General features: G+C 45.3%; 1 protein-coding gene across 2 annotated transcripts; it reads left to right on the forward strand.

Moving 5' to 3' along the window:
- The first annotated feature begins 130 nt into the window (after positions 1-130).
- CFAP73 (cilia and flagella associated protein 73) lies at positions 131-12,459 on the forward strand. Of its 2 annotated transcripts, none has more exons than XM_054996861.1 (8): positions 131-211; positions 2,912-3,017; positions 4,017-4,121; positions 4,988-5,188; positions 6,336-6,557; positions 7,961-8,119; positions 10,660-10,790; positions 12,074-12,459. In XM_054996861.1, the coding sequence occupies exons 1-8, from the start codon at positions 153-155 to the stop codon at positions 12,120-12,122; spliced, it is 1,032 nt and encodes a 343-aa protein (XP_054852836.1). In that variant the 5' UTR covers positions 131-152; the 3' UTR covers positions 12,123-12,459. The 2 variants fall into 2 exon arrangements, with proteins under 2 accessions (XP_054852836.1, XP_054852837.1); XM_054996862.1 differs by having other exon boundaries at positions 6,342-6,557.
- The last annotated feature ends 1,216 nt before the right edge of the window (positions 12,460-13,675 follow it).

Consider the following 13,675-nt stretch of genomic DNA (forward strand, 5'->3'; position numbering starts at 1 on the left):
CTCCATGGCAACGGGCAGGCGGGGCTCGCGCAGCTTCTGGGGAAAAGGTTTGCAAGCTGTCGGCTTCCTCGGACCTTTGCAACAACCTCGACGGCGAGCGGTGGGGGAGGGGGGGGCCGCTGGAGATGAGGTGGTGCTTTGGCTGCTGAACGATGGCTTCGGATTTAGAGGAGCGAGTGAGGGCGGCTTTCCGGGACAAACTGTTGCCGGTGTAAGATTGGGGAGAGGGCAACAGGGCTGCAGTGCGGGGTGGGGAGAAACCTCTGCAAGCAGGGGTGCTTGGGTGAGTAAGTGGCCTATCAGAGCGATCGCGCTCATGCGGGGCCCCAGCATCCTCTCTCTGGGCCCGGAACAAGCTTGAAGTGCATAATCGTTAGGCGCTGAAGACGCATGATGCCGTCCAATTCAGATCTTGTCATGAGTTATAAAGGGGGGGGGGGGGGAATCTGAAGGATTTCTGAAATGATATAAATAATCATAATTATCAGGGTAACATGCTTGCAGGCCTTTCCCCCAGCAAAATGTCCCTACCCTTCCACTCTCCCCCACAGTTATGCGCCGAATGCATATTAATCCACAATATGTGGCTTTATTTTACAATATGTGTCTAGCAACAGCTTTCAAAGTGCTGTTCAATGAAGTTTATTTCTAGCATGCATGAATGCAGCAGCAGCAGGGATGGGATGGTGAATCCATGCAGAAAGTCCAGGGTTTATGCCCAGGCATCTGTCAGTTTCAAAGGATTTTTAGGCAGTACCAAAGAATCCAAAGAGCTGTTGCCCGTCAGTCGACCAACCATCTGATTCCAGTGGGTTAGCGGCATTAAGACTGCGCCAGCAAAAATTAAAAAAGGAATCTTATGGCATCTCAAAGACAAACAGATTCATTGCGGCAGAAGCTTTCATGGGCTAGAGGCAGCTTCGTAGACTTCATAGCAGAATAGCTTTTTTACAGGGAGGAAGGCCGTGCCTTGACTCTTCAGCTTAAAAAAGATATTGGATGCTGAGGTGTACCCTGAAGAGCTGTAATTTATACTGAGCCGGATGGACCTATGGCTTGACTCATGTAAGCCTGTTTCTTAAGTTCTTGCAAATGTCATAGGCCGACAAGACCATTCCAGGTGCAGACTGGCTTGCTGTCTTCTGTAGGCATACTGGCTTCAGTTGTAAGGCTAACAGCAGAGCCTATGCTTTAACCTTGAAGATAGTTTGGCTTTCAGATTCATCAGACTTTTTTGGACAATGTGTGTCCCATATTTAAGAAGAGCCCACTGGATAAGATCAAAGATCCAAGTAGGCTAGGATTCCACACAGCTGGAATTTTTCTGTGCAGCTTTCATTGCCACTGTGAAGGCGGAGGAGTGACCAGTGGTTTCCCCTGTACTTTGCTTGACTCAGGCCCCATGGCTGCCATTTCCACTCCCCAGTGTGCACCTGAAAATGGCAGGCGTAGGATACTAGTGCAAGGCAAAGGGCACCTTTTCCGGTGACACCTGCACCGGAAAATGTGCATTTTCCGCTCCACACAACATGCTTTGTGATCTTTTCCAAAAGATTGTATAAGGCAGATTTGGGAATGATTGGAGAAAAACAGCAGAAAACCTGGCTAGTGGACGATTAGGGCACAAAGTTGTGTGTATGCTAAAAAGAAAGGAAAAAACCCTGCTTCAGTTTAGACATGAAACTGAAAACGCATGGACGCGACTTAGCATTCCAGAGTAGCCAACATATTTTTCCAGGAAGCCCATAAGCAGGACATACAGGCAACTGCTTTCTCCAGTTGTTGCTTTTCAGCAGCTGGAATTCATTGGCATGCTGCCTCTGAACGCTGAAGTTCCATTTCTCGATTCTGCTGCATAGCTGTTGATAGGCATCCATTCACTTGTTTAATCCCCCTTTTCAAAGATCTCTCAAGCACCGTCATATATGATGGCAAGAAATATCATAAATTAATTGCATTTTGTCTGTCCTACCTAAAAACATTGTTGTAAGTTCTATTGAGAACATGTGAGTGTGTTTCTTTGAAGCAATTAACGTAGTGTATCATGGCTCCCACTAATATGCTGGGTGTGTCTCTTTTAACATCAGTCTTGTATGATTTGTATGTGTCTGTGCACGCATGCACATGAGTGCTGGCTCACACATTAGTGTATATCAGCTGATTTCCCAGGAAGTGATGATTGGGTAGCCGAACAGGTGACCGGACTTCACTGAGAAGCAGTGCATAGGAGATTATATGGAAGTTCTATTTGTAGTGTTAGACCTGGGACAGACTATTCATATGTGCAAATCATCATGACATGTGTGAACATATAAAGTTGTTATATACTGATACAGACCAACAGTACATATGGCTCAACATAGATTAGCAGTGACTCTTTTGGGTTTGAAGCCAAGGAATATTTTTCCCAGCACCTGCAGTGGGAGAGCCTGTAGCTGAGTATATCTAGGACTGAATTTAGGACTTTGAACTTTCAAAGCATAAGAAAAGAGCTGATATATGACTCTGATAGTCCGTGTAGTCTGGCTTCCTGTGTGCCACTTAGATTCCCCAAAAGGCTCACAGGAGGGGTACAGAAGCCAGCATTCTCCCTCTGTTGCTACCAACTGCCTCTCTGAATGAGGAGTACCCAATGGCTAGTAGCCATTGATGGACCTATCTTCCATGAACTTGTCCAATCCTCTTTAAAGGCTGTCTAAGCTAGCGGCCACTACTATAATCCCACAGCAGTGAGTTCAACAGGTCAGTTCTGTGCTCTGCCTCTGAGGCACAGGCTCTCTCTTAAACTGCATGATCGGATTTAGCTGAAGAATGCCCAATTTGAGTTTAAGGGGTTGTACATTCACAGCAATTATCTCCAAAAATGCACAGCAAAGATAAGGTCGATGTGATCCCTGTATGTTTATTCCAGGAAAACCCCTGCAAGAGAAAATGACTTTTTGCCCCCTGCTTGTTGCCTGTTAGAGAAACAGAGAGAATTGGCAGAGGTGGAACAAGCTCTGTTAGCCCAGAAGGAGGTAATTACATTGCTGTATGAGCTTGCTAAACAAACTAGGATGAGAGAGGTCTACGATGCTGGATTACATTGTTGATGGATGTGCATGAATTCTTGTACAAGCTGTTTCCCTTTATGTGCCCCAGAGAGCACTTCGTTCAACCGGAAAACATCTACTGGTGGTCCCTGGCCCTAGGGAGGCTCGGGTGGCCTCTACCAGGGCCAGGGCCTTTTTGGTCCTGGTCCCAACCTGGTGGAACTCTCTGTCTGAGGACCCGCTAGGATTTTGTATCATTTAGGCGGGCCTGTAAGACAGAGATGTTCCGCCAGGCATATGGTGGTGGCTAATTTCAGCCCATCATTGCCAAGCCTTCCACCGGTCTCCCTCTACAAGGGGTATGGAGAGTCCACTCCTGCTGGTTGCCCTGAAAGGGGCACAGTATTTTATCTGTTTTTATAATTGATTTTAAGTTGTATTTTAATCAATGTTGTACCTCGCCCTGAGCCTGCTTGCGGGGGAGGGCATGTTAAAAATAAATAAATAAATAAATACAAGTACAGAAATCAAGGGTCTCTGGCCAAGGCTCAAGATCTTCTGCATTGTCAGAACTCTGCCCTAATTCTTTCTGCAAACCCATTATCTTAAGTTTTCACTAGAGCAAGGTTGCCCTGGCTTCCTGCAACGAATCCATGGAACTGTAGTCTGGTGAAGTTGCTGACAATTCAGTTAGAAATCTCTATTGCCCTTTAGAGTGGTCAGTCTATCAGCATGCAATTGTAAGCATGTATACACAAAACCGTACCACTGAATTAAGTAGGACTTACTCTCTAGTAAGCGTGCTCAGGATTGCATCCTTAGCCTCTGTCATAGACCAGTTCTCATGCTGTGGTTAAAAGTGCAGCTACATCAGAAAGCTGAAAGGATAGCTATTCTGCTAGTGCAAAACGTACGTACGATTTGGGTGTGTGTGTGTTGGAAAGTACATAGCCTCCACGCCACAGCTTGATGTTCCTTTTGCAGGAGTTTCAAATGAAGATGGAGAACTTGCAGCATCGTCGGCAGGAGCTGGAAAGCAAGGAAAAAGAGCTCAAAAAGGCGGTCGTGAAGTTTGACAAGTTCCTGAAGGTCTGGAGACCCAGATATTGCCAGATATTCTATGGGGGGATTAAGGATTCTTGCACTGAGGTTGGGTGTGTATGTGTGTGTGTGAGAGAGATTTTTTTAACTTCAGTTGAGTCTAAAGTAGTCTAAAAGCTGTACACTCACTTTAATAAATTGATTAAATTACTGCAATAGAAGAATAACCCAGCCGTGCAGCTATTCCACCCCATGAGTCCCACAGTGCTTGAAGTTATCTATCTTGAGGCCAGAAGGGGCTGCAGGAACAGAGAGGAATGCTAGAAAACTGCTTCCTGAGCAAGATGTGAGAGGATATGGCCTACTGAACCCACCACTATTCGATGTGATTCAATGACTCTTGTTTTGATGAACTGGCTAACCATCAGTTCATAGGAAGCCATGGCTTGAATTGCTGAACCACTGTGCAGAGGGGTAAGGGGGAATGTGGCTTGAGCCCTGTCCCCTCTCCTGTAGGACAATCAAAAAGAGTCCAGTCGCACCTTTAAGACTAACCAACTTTACTGTAGCATAAGCTTTTGAGAATCACAGTTCTCTTTGTCAGATGTATGAAACTGAGTGATTCCGCACATGTTGGATAATGCACTTCCAATCCTCTTTATAGATCATTTGGAACTGATTTTTTTGTGTGCGGAACAAAAAATCCACCTCAAACGATTGATAAAATGCATTGAAAGTGCATTATCCAACGTGTGCGGAATCAACCTCTGATGAAGATGCATGCATCTGACGAAGAGAGCTTTGGCTCTCGAAAGCTTATGCTACAGTAAAGTTGGTTCGTCTTAAAGGTGCTACTGGACTCTTTTCGATTTTGCTACTACAGACTAACACGGCTAACTCCTCTGGATCTGTAGGAAAATGATGCCAAACGCAGCCGGGCCCTGCGGAAAGCTGGGGAAGAGCAGCAACAAGCGGTGCAGCGAACAGCAGAAGTGGAGCATCTTCGGCAGGAAATTGCCCACCTGCTCTCTGTGAAGAAGAAGCTGCAGCAGCGCCTGGAGGTCCACAAGGCCTTTCCTGAATACCTGCAAAAGGTTCTAGAAAAGGCAGAGCAGGTGAGAAGGCTAAGTGGGGTGGCCTAAAATGCCAGAAGGAAACCCTGAAATATTTTTTTTAGTGCAAGCCAAGGTCTGCAGCCAGGAACTTTGGAGCAGATGGGCCTTTTTACGCCTTTTTACTCCTTAATTCTCATAGCAAATGTATCGCTGGCCTGCAACCTATAGAGTACTACAGGAGCAGCCCTGGTGTCTCCATTGCTGCCTCTTCACACGAGCTGGATAATGCCTTTTCAATAATCTTTAGCAATCGTTTGCAGCTTGATTCTTCTGTGCAAAACAGGAAAATCTACTTGCAAAGGATTACTAAAGGGCACAGAAAGTGCATTATGCAATATGTGTGAAAGTAATGTTAATAATAAGAGCACCTATTTCCCCGCCTTTCTTTAGCAACTCGTAGTAACAGAGGCTGTAGTCCTCTGAGCGAATTCCTGCTCAAGCATCACTGGTTTAGCTCACTGGAGCTGCGTGACCCATTCTGTGTTCCCGTCTCCCATACCACCGGACCCAGCAGCACTGCCCAGTGCCTCAGTGGCTTGCTTCAGTGATGAGCAGAATGGCCTAGTGTGTCACTGTTCAGCACATTGCCTACCCTGGACCAATGCATTCATTCACTCGTCACGCAGCCTCTCGCTTCCGAAAAAGAGGAGCGCCTGGAGGGAAGGTGTGCAGTGCGTTTCTGCCCACACCAGGTTCCAAGGGATGGTACCACTTTCTTAGAGAGATGGCAACCTCCAGGTGATGGCTGGTGATCTTCCAGAATCGCAACCAATCTCCAGGTCTTAGAGATCGCTTCCCCTGGAAAAAATGGGAGCTTTGGCAGGTGGACTTTCTGGTATTATTACCACCTGAGGCTCCTCCCCTCCCCAAACACTGGCCTCTCCAGGTTCCACCCCCTCAAATCTCTAGGAATTTTCCAACCTGGAGCTGGCAACATTACTTTCTTCTAGGTGACCCTTCTGAGAAATGAAAGAAGTGCCAGCCAAGTTCAGTGGTAGTGAACCTCTTTGGTACATGTTTAAAGTCTTGTTCGCTGTAGCTTTCGGGCGGTCACAGGCTAAAGTGGATTCCAGAGATCGGTATCTGTTATCTCAGGGGAATGATCATGTACTTGCCATCTGTTTTATTTTTGCTTCCTCATCCCAAGTTTCAGGAAATATCGGAGCTCATAAGCCGTTTCCAAACCCTAACTGCCACCCAGGCCAAGTTGGCACAGAGGGAGGTTGTGACCCGTGAAGCTTTGGAAGAGGAACATGCCTGTCTGCAGAAGTACGTAGAAGAGAGCAGCAACCAGATCTTGCGGCAAAAGAACCAGATCGCGCAGCTGCAGGCCCAGCTGGAAGAGGCCCAGATCAGGGTGCATGAAGGGGTAAGAGGACTCAGCTTAGTTTGTGTCTGCATTGAACTTTTGCTCCAGCCTATCATCCAAGCTGCAGTGGGGTTTTTTGAGCATCTGTACAATATTGTCCCCTAATGATAGGGTTGCCAGACTTTGGCTCTGGGCTGACATCTGGCAGGAGGCTCAGGGGAGTGGAGACAGGTAGGAATGGCATTGCCACTCACAACTGTATAGCGTTTCCCTGAAGCTCTCCTGTAAAAATCATAAAGATCCGGGAAATCCCTAGAGTGTCACACAACATGGCAATGTCACTTCCATATTCCTAGCTGGAAGTGACATCACAGTGTCTCTTGACACAGTTCCCCCTTCATTCCCCTCTCACCTCTCTTAAGCACTGGTGGGGGAACAAGAAGTACTGAGGAGGGGGGGTGTCTCCTGCTGGCACTAAGCATCTGGCAACCTTGCTTAATCATCTTCTTCCCATGTCCACCCCCCCCCCCCGCTATGCTGTGATCTTTCCCCAACTTGGTTTGATATGATCTTTTTGGAAAGATCACACCTTTGCACGTTGTGTAGACAGACAGAGGCATGTTTTGAAGGTCCCTCTCACTTTGTCACCATTTTCCTTGCCCTGTGCCACCGCAGGGCTTTTTCTAGTTTTTAAAAGAATAAAAATTAACAATTGCTAGGTTGCTACAGCAGAATAACGTTACCACAATTTATTGCCATGATCAAGAAGCTAGACTGAGAAAAGACGGCTTCTCCAGAAGTATCAATGGGCCAGCAACCTAGGAAATTGTGCTATGGGGCACACAGACCCTGCCTGGGTCTGGAGCAGGGGCAGGGGGGGTGGGGAATGAAAGCCTGGGGTTGGTCCACATCCAACCTGCCAGAGCTTTTCATTCAGCCCTCATGCTGGCTGTTAGGGGCATTGGCCTGCTGGACTGTTTCAGTTGCTCCCCAGACCAAGCAGCTTGGGGGCAAAGGGCCATCACAGTATGGGAGAGGCTCATGGCTGGGTCTCTCTTGCTTGTGAGATCTTTGAGCTGAACGGTACCTCTTCCTCTTTGTTCCCAAGGCTGGCAGTCTGCAGGGAAGACGCAGATGTGGCCCTCAGGCTGAAAACGATGCTCATTGCTGGCTTCTAGTGTGTGGGGAGTCTTAAGATGGGTGCTTGTTGATGGAGCTTTTGTTTCTTTAAAAACTATGCTGCAGGCACAGGCCAACAGCTATTATAGTCTCTCCCCTTGCTAACTCTTAAGGCTTCATCAGTTGCTTTTTACCTGCGTGGGAGTTATTGGTGGCACAGATCCTCTGTATCTAAAAAAACAATGCAGCAGCTTTGGGCAAACTAGGATGCACTCCAGGGGGTACATTGCGAGTGGCAGTGTTCTTACTGGACTCCTTGTTCTGTAACTGAATCTTCACTGCAGGAGTCCATCTGGAACAGAATCCAGAACACAGCTGCCCAGAAGACCTTGGAGGTGGGGCAGATCAAGCTGGCAGCTTTGAACCTCTTTCAGATGGTGGCCAAGCACAGGAAACTGCCGGGTGATGTGGCCCAAGAGGACACAGAAGCTCAGCTGGATGCGGTCAGTGTCAATCATACTCTGCAAGAGGGACCATTGTTCAGAGAGTAGAGCGTAGGCTTTGTACCCAGAAGGTTCCGTGTTCAATCCTCTCCAGTCGACATCTACTTCATTACAAAAATTAACAGTCTAAAAGGATTTCGAGAAGTGGAGCTGGAAGAGATCCCAGCCTCAGATGCTAGACAGCTGTTACCGGTCAATAGTATCGAGATGGATCCATAGTTTGGCTCGGTGTATGGCAGTTTCATGTATGCAAGATCTGCCTCTCAATTACTCTCACAGACATCTCCAGAGAGCTCTATGCATCTCGTGCTGCAAAGCTCCCTAATTTATGCACCTTGATAATCCAGATTCTGCAACCTGTATTAATTCTTTACAATGAGCAGGTTTGCACAAACATTTTGTGTAATTTACTCTGCTTTTGTTAAGCATGGGCGGAAATGCTATTCAGGGCACCAAATCATATTTCAAACCAGGGGAAGATTGCATTCAGACACTCTTCCAGATTTTGAGAATAAATCAGACATAGACCATTCGCTTCTAGGCATATTTGCATTCTTTTTATTTAGAATGGGCTGTGGCTCAGTGGTAAAACCTGCTTTGAATATAGAAGGTCCCAGGTTCAGTCCCCAGGATTGCTTGAGAGGCTTAGAGTCTCTCTGCATGTTACTAAGTACCTAGAGATGCTCAAGTGAACCTCATTTCACAGTGTCCCTCCTCCAACTTTCCATGCGCTCGCTCCCACAGTCACACTTCAATTTGCTCTGCGTGAATACATACACAAGTTTGTTATCAGTTCCATCTCAACTGCTAAAAGTATCCCAGTTTCCCTCACATTATTCATTGAAATACAGATCTTGACACTTTCTCACATCTTAAAAGAAATGCAAATTGGCAATTCAAAGGAGCCTAGGGCAGTGAAAACAAGAGCTGAATTGGCACTTTGCTCTGTGGAATCAAGTGCAGATGCGATCACTCAAAGGGCGCTCCCACAAAAGTGGCATTCACATGTGCAGAGTAAGAACAGCCTGCATGTGAATCGAGGACTACAGGTACCATCCTTCACTTGAGCATTCCTAAGTGCTTAGTAATGTGTAGAGAGACTTTTAGAGAACTGCCACCACTTAGAACAGACAGCACTGATCTCTTCAGAGCCCAGATGATTAGAATGCCCTCCCAACATCTGTGATACCCAGGCTGATTCTTATGGGTGACCTTGGGCCAGTCTCTCTCAGCATAGCCTGACAGCATTGTAGTGAGGATAAAATGGAGAGCAGAGAACCTTAATAGCCTAATGGATACTCTACTGTAGATGAATAATAACATAATAATAATATTTGATTTATATACTGCCCTTCAGGACAACTTAATGTCCACTCAGAGCGGTTTATAAAGTATGTCATTATTATCTCCAGAACAAAACACCCTGTGAGGTGGGTGGGGCTGAGAGAGCTCTGAGAGAGCTGTGACTGACCCACAGTCACCCGGCTGGCTTCAAGTGGAGGAGTGGGGAATCAAACCTGGCTCTCCAGATTAGAGTCCCACGCTCTTAACCACTACACCAAACTGGCCAGTTGTCTGACTTGGTGTGAAGAATCTTCATATGTTTTTACAAGAATGCATATTTTTTAAGATCCAAGACCTGTACTTGGTATCTATGAGTGTCCCCATAACTGGAGGCTGGAGAATTAGCAAGTGCATATGCTGCCTCTTCAGATGCCTGCTAAAGGTGGCTCACAAAATAAAACAAGATAAAATCATTTTTTAAAAAAATGATTATAATGATTATAATTTTTTAATGATTATATGATCAATAAAATTAGCAAACAAGTTTAAAAAACTCAGCCAACAAAAACCCAGAGTGCAAAAGCACATAAACTCCCACAGCAAAGAAAAGCACCCAGAACATAAAAACATATAGCCGCTTAAATGATCCTTGTAACAGTCATTGGACTAGGTGCAGATTGTAAAAACAATTCTAAAATGGCAACTCCTTAATTAAAAAGAAATATTTTGGTGTAGTGCCTAAAAGAGAGTAGGGTAAGCACCGGATGAGTCTCAAGGGAGAGGAACAGAAGAACAAGCCTTGCCAAACAAGCCCTACCAAAGAAGAATTGGCATGGCTTCTGCAAAGAGCTACCTCACCAACCTTTTGGAGTTCATCAAGAATGTTTACCCACAAACATGTGAATAAGGATGAGCCAGCAGACGTTATAAATGGGCTCCTACTATGGTTTTGGAAAATAAGGTTCTGTCACCCAAAAAGCCTCATCTCCATTCACTAACTGCCTCACCTGTCCAGGCAAAGGATTCTGTTTGTTCAGGGTTTGTAGGTGGTACTATTCCCATCTGACAAATGGAGAATGGATTGTGGAGGAGAGTGACTGACCCAAAGCTACCTTCATAGTTGGTATTTGAACCTGGGGCTCTTGGGTCAAATACATTGAACCATCAGTCCACATGCTGGTTACATGTTGGAAACGGACTTAGATTCCACCCGGACAGCATAAATGTACAAATGCATTTTACTTCAATTCCACCAGGTCCAGTTCTGCACGGTAGACTTGATTGACATTCTAGCTGACTTCCGTCATGGGTATCCACCATCAGTCCCTCAGCCTGAGCTGACAGTAACTCCTCAGTCTGAACTCAGCAAGCCATATCCAACATCTGGGTGAGTAGACACATCAGCTGTTTCCCTATCCAGTATGCTGGTCATCTCGACACGAAACAGCAGCCAATTGTTCCCTCAGTCTGTCCCCCCCCCCCCGCCAAATTATAAGTGGCCAGGGAAGACCTAGTTTGAAAGGCTGTGTAGTTACTGGTACAGCTGTGAATAGGGAAATGTTCTGTAGCACAAAAAGACTAAGGATTATGCTTTTAAGAAATGCCAGCCTTTATCTTGATGGTTGCCATCAAAGTACAACATGGTTACATTTGATTTCAAAAGAAGTAACTTCTTAAAACTGAGAGCAATGTTGTTGTTTTCCTGATCCAGACTCAAGAGGTAATCTTGAAAAGACAAATAAGGGGAGCAATCAGAGGAGAATGTCTTGTAATAATGGGCAGTCTCAACTCTCCTCAGGTTAATGACTGAATAGTTATTTCATATTTTTATTATTAGATAGTTCACCATTCTGGGAGCTAATGGTGGAGGAGGGCATATAAATCAAATCTCCCCCATCCTTCACTTTTTCATTTTTTTTTATAACATCCAGCTTGATGAAGAGTGAAGTCAATGTTTTATGTCAGTTGGTTGGTGCTAATAAAAGGTATCCTTGGTTTTGAAATTGCTTTTGGACCAGTATGGCTATAAACAACTTCTTTGTACCACAAGATTGGAAAGGAGCAAAAGTAATGCAGATTTTAAATTGGAGGCGGAGGTCGGGGGGAGATCTGAGAAACTACAGGCCAGTTAGTATGATATTGGTTCCCAGTAACTTGGTGGGAACATTTTAAGATACAGAAGAACAAGCCCTGCGGAAGAAGTATTGGCATGGTTTCTGCAAAGAGTTACCTTACCAAACTTTTGGAGTTCTTCAAGAACGTTTACTCAAAAATATGTGAATAAGGATGAGCCAGCAGACATTATAAATGAGCTCCCACTATGGTTTTTAAAAGACCCTCATCAAAGGCTTCTGAGTAAACTTAGTAGCCGTGGGATGAGAGGGGAGGTTTTAGGGAAGGAATAAATGATCAGTTCTCACAGTAGGCAGAACGGTTATGACTCTCTTCACAGGGAAGAAATGACCAGTGGGCAACCTTGAATAAATTCTATTCAGACCACTCTGAGGATCCTTTCTCCAGCAGGTCAGGTGTCTTCTGGTAACACAAGCAAGGCATTTTAATGTTCACACTTGAGGTGGAGACAAACATGAAATTTAAGCAGCTACTTGTGTTTTTAAGCAACCATGTTATGTAAGATCTGCCACCAACGTCTTTCTGCTTTCCCCACAGGACAAACACATCACTCTCTACACTAAAAAATAAACGGATACCAACCTGACATAAAAATGGAAACATTTAGAAACCATTGGGAGAACCATTTTTGACCTTCCAGGACCCACCGTTACACTCCTGCCAACTACTGAATTAGAAATGATCAGGAAGTGTTATTCTATTCACTGGGGCTTGAATAAAAACTAGGCATATTTCACCCTCTTAGTCAATCTAGAACTAGGAGTACTGTTGTGATCATGTAGGACTATGATTATGGATGTTCACTGGGCTTATGTTGAATACACTTTTTTACCAAATATGTTATAGAATCCAATGTTTTATAATGGCTGTTTTTAAAATATTTGTATTTTTAAAAGTTTGCTGTCTCTAGGGGAGGGGGCTATTGAGAAGAAAGGTAGCGTATACATTTATTAAAGAGACAGATGTGAAATTGAGGCCCACTTCATCTCTTTATTGGGTTGGTCGGTGATTAGCCAGGCATTTCATAGCCTCAGTCGGCACTAGGAATTATTACTGTGGTGTAGAGCTGGGGAGACACAGGTTCACATCTCCCCATTCAGACATGAAGCTCATGTCTGTGTGACAGTGGCCAGGCCCGTAACCCTATCTACTCCACAGGGCTGTTGCAAAGATTAAATAAGGAGGAAATCACCCCAAGCTCCTTGGAGGAAAAGCAAGTGGAGGCAGTATAAAAAGTAAGAAGTAATACATGACACTTCACAGGCTTCCCTGCTTCCATATTTTACCAGCGGCAGAGGACCAAATGGAAGCAGTTACCCACAAAAGGTAGCATACGAATTTGAAAGAACTCAGGAGCCAGGCCTTTCAGATCTACTCTCCTTATTTTAGAATCTCAAACTTTTAGTTACTTTTGGGTCCGGGCCATATGAAGGATAGCCTCACTCTGCTGAGGAAGAAAGAAACAGCAGAACGGAAGGCAAAGGGGGGGCAACAATGACCAGCCCAGGAGAGCAAGACAGGAGGGATTTCAGGGGATACACAAGCAGTGTGGTTGGATGAAGCGGCTGTGAGGTTGGCTTCTCCGTTCAACAGAGCCTTTCAGCTACAAAAATGTGCCACCCCCACCCCATCAGATGACCTGTTTTTCTACTTTGCTCCAGCTATTTGGGATTCCCTTGACAAAACGTGCTGTTATTCTGGATGCTTTATCCCTGAAGTATCATTCAGTTTAAAAGAAAGAACAGCTAACGAAAAAGCTTCTGGTGGACCCAGCATGTCGACGACATCTCTGTACAGGGCTGGGGGACAGGGGAGAGAACAGTGTGGCAAACAGAATTTGTGCTAAAATTGATCATTAAGATGCTAGGGTGCTTCCTGAGTACAGACAACCATTTTGTACCCCACTCCCCTGCTTATACTATATAGGTCACTTCCTCATGGTGAAAGAGAGAAAGCCTGAATCAAGATCACCAAAGGCACCATACTAGAAGTTTTCCCCGGGGATCAAAGGGGGTGCGTCAGTGGCCTAAGAAGTGCTTTCATTCTGCAAATTTATAAAAGGGAGAACTGTACTAGGACCACTGACCCCAGCTGGCTGAACCTATAGGAGTGCTCACAGCTGCAAACCATTGTTGGGGG

Source organism: Eublepharis macularius, chromosome 13, assembly GCF_028583425.1.
Source record: "Eublepharis macularius isolate TG4126 chromosome 13, MPM_Emac_v1.0, whole genome shotgun sequence".
NCBI classification, from domain to species: domain Eukaryota; kingdom Metazoa; phylum Chordata; class Lepidosauria; order Squamata; family Eublepharidae; genus Eublepharis; species Eublepharis macularius.